The sequence below is a fragment of the Lipotes vexillifer genome, unplaced genomic scaffold (assembly GCF_000442215.2).
Source record: "Lipotes vexillifer unplaced genomic scaffold, Lipotes_vexillifer_v1.1 scaffold150, whole genome shotgun sequence".
NCBI lineage: Eukaryota > Metazoa > Chordata > Mammalia > Artiodactyla > Lipotidae > Lipotes > Lipotes vexillifer.
This window is the reverse complement of record NW_006792921.1, coordinates 6,982,832-6,994,369: the sequence shown is the minus strand read 5'-3', so window position 1 is coordinate 6,994,369 and position 11,538 is coordinate 6,982,832. Positions and strand designations below refer to the sequence as shown.

Below are 11,538 nucleotides of genomic sequence, written 5' to 3'. Positions count from 1 at the left end.
CCTGCTGAATATGGAGACTTTCCCAGCTGTTGAATATGGAAAATAGGAATTACAAAGCTCAGGCCCCAGGAATTTCACAGAGTGAAATTGAGTGTTAACTGAGTGTTAACCACTCTTCTCTTAGGCTTGTTCATCGGCACACATTTTCCAAACGCTAACCCTCCTCTTCCTTATGGTTTTTTTTTTGAATTTTTGAATTTTATTTTATTTATTTTTTTATACAGCAGATTCTTATTAGTTATCTATTTTATACATATTAGTGTATGTATGTCAATCCCAATCTCCCAATTCTTCCATATGGTTTTTTTTTGTCCTCCAGTTTGAACAACATCAGTTCGGCAGATGCAAAGCGATCAGGTGTCAAGAGCTCTGGCTCAGAAGGAAGTGCCCCAATCAACAATTCAGTCATCCCTGTTGACTATAAGAGTTTTAAAGCCACTTGGACTGAGGTGGTGCACGTCAATCGGGAGAGATGGAGGGCCAAGGTGCCCAAAGGTAACGTGCTGCTGGGGAATATTATCCAGACCACTCAGACCTGCTTACAAAGCAAGGCACTGCCGCCCCTGATTTATAGGTGTTGCAAATGAAGCACAAACTCAGGATATAAATTCAAATTGCTGAATGTTAGGATCGACCATCTTTTGATCTTCATTATACCTAACACTCAGTGCACGAGAGAATGAGGCTGACCACCAAGCTTCCTGACAGCGTGACCTTTGTGCTATATGACCAGAATCTTCTCGAAATGAAGATTCTACAGAGAATGGGTGTTGCTATTTCTCGGTTTCTGCTAGGCTATTTTGTCATTCTTATTTCATGTCATGCGGCACATTTATGAGGCCTTTATTCCTTCTTTTATCTAAATGAAGCCTAGCCAGTAGCCACTTCGGCCATTATGTTGGGATAGAAGGGGCTTTAATCTCCTTACATGCATTTTTATCTTTCATGTTCTCAATTTCCCTTCATCCATTACTCAGGCTAACCTTCTAAGATGAAGGTAATGTGCAGGCTAACAGAAATTTGAAGACAGAAAAGTCATCACTCTTGATACTAGAAACAAACAAACAAAAAACCCTGAAATCTGTTTTTCTGAAAGCTGAAATTCATTTGCTCATATGCATGTTTGTGTCTATTGAGCATGTGCTACATGATTGGTACATACTACATGCTCATGCTATAGTCTAGGTAGGAACACATCCCTGAGGTAAGTCTTAGGAAGCTGTGATGCCTGATTCCAGAGAGGGCACAGACGTGGATGGCTCTAGAGCTCAGGAAGGAGACTGATCTCAATGGAGTTTGTGGAGGTGAGCCTTCAATAACAGTCAGTTTTCGCCAACATCTATTGAATGCCTGCCGTATGCCAGGCTCTGTACTCTGTGTTATTCACAGAGGTGAATAACAGACATCCTTGTCCTCAAAGCTCGCAGTCTCCTGGGTGGGGCAGGGAGGCATTTGTACAGAGTTTCTTTCAAAGTAAGAATGGGAGTTCAGTTGAAGCTTTGCACTCATCCCCAGCACCTACTGGCCCCAAGCCCCAGACACTCATTATAGGCAAGGAAAGTTTTATCTCCGGTCACAGCATCGCACACTTTTATCCACCCAGTGTCTGCACAAGTGAGAAGAGTAGGAGTAGACAGGCACAGCACATTCTGGCAGTCTTGGTCCTCAAACATTGGGGGCAGGGGGCTGCTTCTAGTGTGGAAGAGATGAGACCTCACTGCTGGAGTTATTCAAAGGCCAACACTGCATCCTGTCCAAGTGGCTGTTCAGTTCAGGTGGGGCAAAGGGTTTATCTTTACGACTCTTTTAAGGCATAATTGGACCCTTATCATTTGGGGACAGAGGTTGCATCCTGAGCTCTGGAGGGAGCCAACGCCTCTTCCATATTTTAGGTGGGGCCTCTCACAGTCTATTCAGATGCTTTAAACATTGAAATCCTCCCTGTTGGCAGGCACTGCAAGCAGCAATGGTAGCTACTGCATCATTTCAAAGAAGCACTCTCTGCGGGCCTCTCGCTGCTGTGGCCTCTCCCGTTGCGGAGCGCAGGCTCTGGACGCGCAGGCTCAGCGGCCATAGCTCACGGGCCCAGCCGCTCCGTGGCATGTGGGATCTTCCCGGACCGGGGCACAAACCCGTGTCCCCTGCATCGGCAGGTGGACTCCCAACCACTGCGCCACCAGGGAAGCCCCCAAAGAAGCACTCTCTTATCATCAATTACACTCGTTACACTTGAAAATTCAGTTCCTGACAGCACTGCAATTGAAAGTGGTGCTTCAAAATAATTCGTTTGCTAAAATTACCTTCTGAAACTAATCACCTGGGGGAGCATTAGACAGTTCTTTTCTAGGAGAAAATTGGCCCTTTAAAAAGAACAGATAAATAAACACTAATAGTTTTTAAATATGTGAGGTATGCTGATAGAGATAGTCTTAAGCTAACTTGTCCCTAACCTTGGTTGGGGTGCTCGAGAAGGCATCTTGTAGCTAGGATTTAAAGGATGCCTGGGGTTGAGCCATGAATTTGGAAAGGGAGAACAAGGAAAAAGGGGTAGACAAAGGCACACATATATTTCGTGGGAGGATAGTTTGGGTATCAAAGCAAAAGTTGGGAAAAGAGAGAGTTGAATCCCTACTTGCCCTGTGCTCTTTGGCAAATTCAGGCAGAGTCTTTGAGAAAAATTCCCTTTGGGGGGATGATAATAGACATCGCAGAGTTGATGAAAAGAACGGAAATTACATATGTAAAGCACTGAGGACAGAGCCTGCACATGGTTAGTGCCTGATAAGTAGTAGCTGTTATTTTGAAAAACTGGAAAAGAAAGTTAGAAGTTTGAATGCAAAGTTAAGAAGGTGGTGGTCAAAATGCCCACCTATAATTAATATTTTATAACATTTTCAGCTTCCCAATAATGCCGTTGGCTGGTTGGCTGGTATTAAGAAATTCAGTTTGCATCTGTTTTTCCATTGGTGATTGGTTTGTGCTATACTATTCCAGGCTGTTTTGCTCATGATTCTTTTTTACCAGAAAACCCCGATTTCAGCAAAGGCTGCCCTGCATGGGGCACTTGAATATATGTTGTTATTAAATTGATCAGAAATGGAATTGGATCTAAAGTCTTAGTTTTATTAATCAAACTGATTTACAAAGCTAGCTAGGCCAGAGCGCATAGTTGTGAGGAAAAATTGAATCAGTATTTTTTTACAGCTCTTAGGGCTGAAAATCATTATTCCCAAACAAAGATATGTAGGTATAACAATTTGCAAGTCTGATAAATATTGATCAGTTTCCATTCAGGATTTAATACTTTTTAAACATTTTTTTCTGGTGTAAGAATAGTAGGTGTTTAGGTTATCATGCTGAAATATAAACAAAATATATAAAGAAGAAAATAAAAATCACTCATAACCTCTCCAGCCAAATATAACTACTGTTGAAATTCTGATGTAATTCTTTTTAATTCGGTTTTCTATGCATATTTATAAGTAAAAATTTCCCCTTGAGATTATAATGTATGTAATATAGTATTTTCCTTCTCTATTTCTATTTTGAAGATTTTATTCTGATACTGACTATTCTTAGAAAATATGATGTAAATGGCTACATTGTTTGGAATACCATAGTTGAACCATTTCTCTGTTACTGAGCATTTTGGTTTCTAGTTCTTCATTATTGTATATAACATAGTTATGAACATACAAGTTCAGCAGTCTTTGAGCCTACATCTGATTATTTAGGGTACATTTCTAGATATGGAATTCCTCTGTCAAAGTAGATGAAAAATTCCAAAGCTCTTGATGTATATTATCAAATTTCTTTCAGGAAAGTTTTTTTTTTAAACCGTGTTCTCTTTCAGTAGAAGTGTAGCGAGAGTGCCATTTCCCTATATTTTCCCCCTTTATTTTTCTCATTGGGATGTTTATATTTTTATTACTGATTAATAATAACTTTTTATATATTAAGAATAGTAACTCTTCAGTTGACAAACTGTCTTGCAGTTTCTGCCCTACCTCTGTCCAGTTAGTTACTTTGTCATATATTATACCTTTTAACTTTGTTTGTTTTTTTAAAATATATCCTATTTTTATTTTACTACAGATTATCTTCATATTTTTTATTGAATTATGTCTCTATCAAGGTAAATATGAAATAGTTTATAACGATACTCCTTTGCAAGTGCTGAGAAGTTTATTGAGTTTTTAAAAACTCAGCTTTTATTGAAACAATAAAAGCTTTTCAACCTAGGTGATTGTAGGTAAATTGCTATTTTACAATTAACTTATTCTTTAATATTATTTTAAATATTTGCATCAAGTTTTATATCTAGCTTAACAATTATTTTTATTTAACACTATGACGTACTAGTTTTACTGTATATCATTAACATATTTTCCTCATTCTGAGTTTTTTTTCCGGCCCCGCTGCGCGGCTTGCAGAGTCTTAGTTCCCCGACCAGAGATTGAACCTGCTCCCTCGGCAGTGAAAGTGCAGAGTCCTAACCACTGCACTGCCAGGGAATTCCCTCATTCTGAGTTTTTAATGTTGATTGAATTTTTCTTTCAGCTGAAGCACTTTTGCTAAAATTTTTAGAAAGGTCCAATGGGAACATCTTCTGAGTCCTGAATTGGCTGGGAGTACCTTTCTGTTGTTCTTGTATATAATCAAAAGTTGACTATTCAGAATTCACATAGTATCTTGGTTGTCTTTATTAAGTTAGTTTCTCTCCTTTTCTTTCTTTCTCTCTCTATTTGTAGGTGGTTTAGGTAGGCATTTCAGAGAATTATATTAAGGAATAATTAGCCCAATATCATTTTTAACCAAGAGCCTATAGTATCATTATTCAGAAAGGCAAATTAAATGAAGAAATCAATGTATTTCTCCAAGACTGCACAGACATTCAGTGTGGGATAGGACCAGCTCTCAGGAGGAATGTAATTTATAGATCATGAGGGCTGTGCTCTACCTTAAGTCTTTAGCTCCTTGCTTTTGGCCATTTTCATAATGATCACATCACTACAGATGGTGTGAAATGGAAAGCAGAAGGAACTGAGATTGAACTACAGTGTTTGCTTTCTACTAGTCTAGGAGCCTAGGAGTCCCATGGATGTTAAATCTAAAACCTGAAAAGTTCATTCTTTGTATATATGTCATCTCTGGAGCTGTTACCATATGCAAATTAATTGTTCTGTCACCTACTTTGTCTCATAGTAGGAAAGATTTTATGTATATTAATATTTCACCTTGAAAATATAAGGGGATTGGATTACAGTGGAACAGATGTTCCTTCGGTCAATTTATTTTCTCTTATTTATGTGTTTGCTTGTTTTTGTGTACTTATTTTGAGTAGTAGCACTGGATGCTGATGGCTGATCACACTAATATCAGATATTTCAGAGATACAAAGAAGAGATAGGAGTAGAGTAGAGAAGTTGTGGAACGTTTCAGAGCCATCCATTGGAACATGATTGCTGCAGAGAAAGGAATCATGTCGGGTCTGATTATGATGTCATAAGAGCTACCATTCACTAATTTAAACACTAATTGCCTGCTGTCAACTGTAGTTGAGCCCAAACAGACTTGTTTCTGAAATGTACCCCCCGGTTTTGGGGGTTGTTTTTGCTAGATTTTCCACAGAAAATTGGTCTGACTCAGTTGTCAAATGAATTTTTCTTGCTCAGATAATATGTTGCACTCTTGTAGCAAAGCAGAATTTAACACCTTCAGCTTTCATCAAAATTACTTTTAACTTGGGGATATTTTGAATGTTGAAAGTTTGCAGTAGATTCAGTGGGGATTCTGTGAGAGGATTATACATTATTTTACCTGATATCTGAGTATAAATGAATTCTCTTCCCCCTTGGCCCTCTCTCCCTCTCTGTGTAGTAAGTACAGTCATCTTTTTACTGACCTATAGTTAAATACAGTCAAATGGCTAATTTTTTTCAGGATAGGACTTTAGGGTGTGTATAGTTCCTGTATTTTATACTGGTCTGGATTGCTGATGATGGAATATGAGTCAGGTTCATTGGCAGATAGGGTGAATCACACCCTCTGTGTACATTTCATTTAGTCAACAGATACTCCATGAGCATCTGCTAGGTGCCAGGCGTTATACCAAGCACTGGGAATTCAGTGATGGAGACGACATTTGACCTTTGTCCTCGGGACATTACAGAAGGATGAGAGGAAGTCTGGACGAACATTCTAGGGAGCCTTCTGTTGGCCTGCAGCCTACTTGAGGATGCCATCTCCCTATCTTCTGCAAGGGCATTCTTTTACTCTTTAGTTGTACCTTTCTGTAGGAGTCAGAAGACATATTATACTATATAGGCACATAATTATGCAATTTTGTTAAGAAATTTTTCGTTACCTTTTCACTGTAAATTATAAATACATCCTGTTGGGAAGTAGAATATCATGAAATATTGAATGGCAAACATTTAAAATTTAAATCGGTGCTTATCAATCCTTATTGCATGTTAGACTCATCTGGAGAGCGTTAAAAAATATCCTATTTTTGCCTCTCTCCCTCCAGAGTCTGACTTAATTTGTCAGGGGTGAGGCCAGGGTATTGGTTTGGATAGGTGGTTAGATGAATCAATGAAAGGATGAATGAAAACTTCATAAAATATTAAGGAGGACATCTGAGCCAGGCAAATGTAAGGGCAGGAAGAGTAAAATGAAGCCAGAGGTCATAGACACGCACAAAATACAATGCCATAAAGCCCGGCGAACGTGTGAACCTGGAACCACATCTGGGCTTTGTGCTCTTTAGCAGCTGAAACAAAGGGAAACGTGATCACATGCATAACCACTCTGGTGCCCATTAGATTAAAATCTCACTTGTCATCTACGAAAGCCAGCTGTTTTCAGGACCAGGGCTAACCAAGGGAAGTAAAGAAGACCCCTGGTAATGAGGTGTGGGGCATTTGTAACACATCTAGAGAAAAAAGTGCAATAATGCTTTTCATAGTGGAGGTTGGAAGCCCTTTTGAGTGAATTGAATGCTAGGCAGTGAGTCTGTAGACCTTAAGGGAGGATTAGTTTCTGTTAGGTGCCTTTTGTTGGTCTCTGTAGGTTACTTCCTACAATCCAGCTCCACTTCACTGCCTCCAAGGCTCTGCATGATCTCAGACTTCGCGTTCCATCATATTACTCTGCTTTACTTTTCTGTAAAACTCTTTTCACCATCTGAAATTATCCTAGTGATTTGTTTGCTTAATTATGGTATTTTCTACTCTATAAGTCTTCTTGCTTGCTGCTGTATTCCCAGTGCCTAAAACAGTACTTGACACTGTAGCTGCTCAATAAATATTAGTTGAATGAATGTATCCATTTTTCCATGAATCCTTGACCATAGGCAATTACACTATGTTTTTGATTAAACACAGAGCCAGACCCTTTCACAGTCAACCAAATTGGAAATATGGCTGACATCCTCTCATTAAAGAGGAAGACACAGACCAGCATCCCTGGCCAAACTAAAGGCCACCTCTCACCCTGTGGACAGTTTGAAGACCATGGTTTTTTGTGAGGCCTAATTACCCTCCTCCTACTTTTAAATTTACAGACAGTGGCCTGCAACAGTATTATTCTAGTGGTGGTTATTTTCCCTGTATTTTGGGTTTGTAATCAGTTTTTTTATGTTTAAAGTCCAGTTCCTAAGCAAATCTACATGAAACTTCAGTTTTTACTGGGCTGTGGGAGAGCTTTGTAATGTCTCTGAGCCTCAATTCCACATCTGTAAAATAGGGTTACAATAATAGTAGCTGCTGTATGAGGTTGAGAATAAGAGGACGTAATCCTTGGAAAGCTCTTAGTATAATACCTGGCATAGAGGACACACTCAAGAAACTTATTAATGGTAATATTAATATTAATAATGCCAATTACAGGATTGGTTTATTAATTATTATTATCCTTATGATTACTTTCTCCCCATCCTCTTCTTCTGACCCACTGTTTTCAGAAATGACATCACCATGAACAGATTTTATTGGTTTCCTGAATATACATACCAATCTGACTTGAATTAACCAAAATTATACCCCAAACACACAGTAAACACCTTAGGTCATTTTAATGCATTAATTCCCAATGCAAATTCTTGCTTTTGTTCAAAGAGGCAATTCTCCTAATGGCAGGACCTCCTTTTACATTTTCTCCACCTTTCCTGGCTTGTTCTGGATGCAGAGGAGAAGGCCAAGAAGGAAGCAGAGGAAAAGGCTCGCCTGGCTGCAGAGGAGAAGCAAAAGGAAATGGAAGCCAAAAGCCAGGCTCAAGAAGGTGCATCCGGTAAAGCCGAGAAGAAGGCATCTGGGGAAGCTAAGAATCAAGTCAACGGGACAGGAACAAACCAAAGTGACAGCCCTCGTGGGAAAAGTTCCAAAGCTGAGAAGTCATCAGGAGAAAAGCAACAGAATGGTGAGTAGGATTGCGCCGGTGAAAGGCTCTTTTCAGGGTGCTAACGATGTGATGAATGGATGCTGGCAAAGGACAGGTCACAGAGCAGGGCTGCCCTGGCCATCCAGATGCTGCTGATCATACCTCCCTAGGCTGTGGATCCTATTAGGATCCCATCAAAAGCAGCCAAAAGCTTGCTTAGGCCATGCTCTCTGGGGAGATTTATATCTTTTGGGCCCTTTCCAGCTGGGTAGTTCTGGAGACTCTGGCCAGCGCCTGCCTACCAGCAGGGGAAATTCCTATTAGCAGTCCCAGCGCATTCCTGAGTGCTTAGCACAGGAATGAATGAATAGAAAGGCAGTCTTCTGTAGGTACCATCCCCCTGGCAGGGCCGGGACTCATGTCTGCCTAAGGTCTATTTCCATAGTATTGTCTATATATCTGTAGGTGAACAAGTATATACATTAGGATGACCAGTCATCCCAGTTAGCCTGGGAACGAGCGGTTTCCTGGGATTCAGGGCTTTCAGTAGTAAAACCAGAAAAGTTCCAGACAAGCCAGGATGAGCTGGTCACTGTCGTGTGCATACAGTTGATGATTTCTTATATTTAATGCAACAAATATTTATTGGTTAACAACTCCGTGCCAAGCACTGCTCTTGGCACTGAGAATTTAGAAATGAAAAGGCCACAAGAAGTCCACAATCTCCTAGGGGATATGGACACCCTCAGAATTAATTCTGAGCCAGTAACAGTAGTGGCATGGCAGATAAAATACCCAAGGGCCATGTGCAGAAAAGAGTAGCTTTGTTGGGTCTGGGGATTGCAAGATGTAGTAAAATGTCAAAGAAAGCTTCAAGAAGAGGTGATGTCTAAGCTGCGTTTCAAATGCTGAAATTTGGGGGGACACAGGGACTTCTCAGCCAGAGACAATACGATGAGCTAATGCATAGGGGCATGGAATTGCTTACCTTGTTTAGGGAAGAGCAGGAAGTTCAGAGTCACTGGAGCTTTCAAGTGCCGGGTTGTGGCATGGTCATTTGGCAGTCAGACAGACCTGGATTCAAGTCACAGCTGTGCCTCTCACTTCTTGCTGGCCTTGGCCAGGTTACTTAACCTTCCATTGTCTCTGTAAAATGTGCATAATAATAACTGCTCACAGCTTGGGCCACTTGTGAGCTTCCAATAATAATAATGGTAGCAAAAGCAACAGTGACAATAAAACAGCTAGCATTTATTGATTATACACCAGATGCTGTTTAAAATTCTCTCTTGGGAATTTCCTGATGGTTCAGTGGTTAGGACTCGGCGCTTCCACTGCAGAGGGCCCGGGTTCAATCCCTGGTTGGGGAACTAAGATCCGGCAAGCCAAAAAATAAATAAAAAATAAAAGACCATCCTTTAAAAAGAATAAAAATAAATAAATAAATAAATAAATTCTCTCTTTACATATTCACTCTCTCACCTGCCTGGTAGGTCCAGGTGATCTCCTCTGAACCATGGTCTAGCTATTATGCTACACAGCCCAAGTAAATGAGAAATCTGTAGAAAGTGCTTAGCACGACACTCTCCAATTATTTTTGCAATTGACATATATAACATGTAGAACAGAAAACAATGTTTTAATACATGTAATATTGATAAAGAGCTCATGTCAGGACTTCCCTGGTGGCGCAGTGGTTAAGAATCCGCCTGCCAATGCAGGGGACACGAGTTCGATCCCTGCTCCCGGAAGATCCCACATGCCGCGGAGCAACTAGTCCTGTGTGCCACAACTACTGAGCCTACACTCTAGAGCCCGTGAACCACAATTACTGAGCCCACGTGCCACAGATCCTGAAGTCCTCGCACCTAGAGCCCGTGCTCTGCAACAAGAGAAGCCACCGCAGTGAGAAGCCCGCACACCACAACGAAGAGTAGCCCCCGCTCGCTGCAACTAGAGAAAGCCCGCTCACAGCAACAAAGACCTAACACAGCCAAATAAATAAATAAATAAAATAAATAAATAAATAAATAAAATGAAAAGGTGTTTAAAAAAAAAAAGCTCATGTCGTGTTCCAAGAGCTTTGCCTGAATTCCTTCAGGTAAGCCCCACGAACACCGCAGGAGGCAGGGAAGGCCATCATTCGACTTGCCCAGCCCCTCAGCAGCCAGGTTCTGGAGACAGCTCCTAACTAGTCTGCTTTGTATTCAAGCGCATCATGGGTCAGAAAATATGTTCAATTCAATAAGAATTTCTAATACAGCTGTTGGAGTTTTAGAGAGCAATGCAAAACACCCCTGTCTTCCCCTACTGAGGGTGGAACCAACTGAGAGGGAGATACCAGAATCAGAAAGTGATCACAATGTTAGCTCCACTGCAACTGGAGCTGAACTGGAAAACACAGACTTGATCTGCTGAGCACATGGGCTTCTGCACACATCTGCCCTGAGCTGGGCATGGCCCACGGGACACTGGCAGAGCAGGTGGGATCAGGCCTCGTCCCTCACCCCCCCACTCCGCACCTAAGCAGGCTGCTTCTGCAGTAACCGAAAAGGTGTGTGTCTCGTGGAAAACGCATCTCAGAGGGGGCTGGGGGCTGGGGAAACGGGTGGCTGGGCTGAACTGTGCATACTCAACTCTTCCTTCTAGATGAGTGTCTCCTTCCCAGAGGGGGAATATGTAAGGACTGGTGAGAAAGGCAAGATGTGTTTCTTCCCTACTTTTTTTTCTATTAGGGAAGTGGGTTTAAAATGTCTTTCCCTTAATAAAAACAGCCATTATTATGTCAGTAACAGTTATGGAATGTTTAATATGTTCCGGACACCGTACATGGGATTTTACATACATTAAATCATTTAAAAATCCTAACAACTGTATGAGGTTGATATACTCATTTCCATTTTGCAGATGAGGAAACCGAGACTCAGAAAGGTTAAATCACTTGCTTAAGGCCAAGCAAACATTAAGTAGAGATTTCAGGCCAAATAGGAATATGTGAGTCCAAATTCTGTATTCCTTAGCCAGCATGCCCTTATTTGCGCGGTTCAGTGCTGTTGGTGAGAGTAGGAAGTAGGAGGAATATTGAGACCCAGGTACTGTCCACAAGAAGCTTATAATCTGTTTATTCCAGGGGTTGGCACACTCTTTTCATCAAGT

General features: G+C 40.9%; 1 protein-coding gene across 4 annotated transcripts in view; it reads left to right on the top strand.

Annotated features, from left to right (window-relative positions):
• Positions 1 to 11,538, top strand: part of PDE1C (phosphodiesterase 1C) — a 474,300-nt gene that overhangs the window by 409,112 nt on the left and 53,650 nt on the right. For all 4 annotated transcript variants that reach the window (XM_007466117.1, XM_007466118.1, XM_007466119.1 and 1 more), the window contains 2 exons: positions 320 to 495; positions 8,191 to 8,421. In XM_007466117.1, coding sequence (XP_007466179.1) covers positions 320 to 495; positions 8,191 to 8,421 — 407 coding nt within the window. The remainder of the gene's footprint in view (positions 1 to 319; positions 496 to 8,190; positions 8,422 to 11,538) is intronic.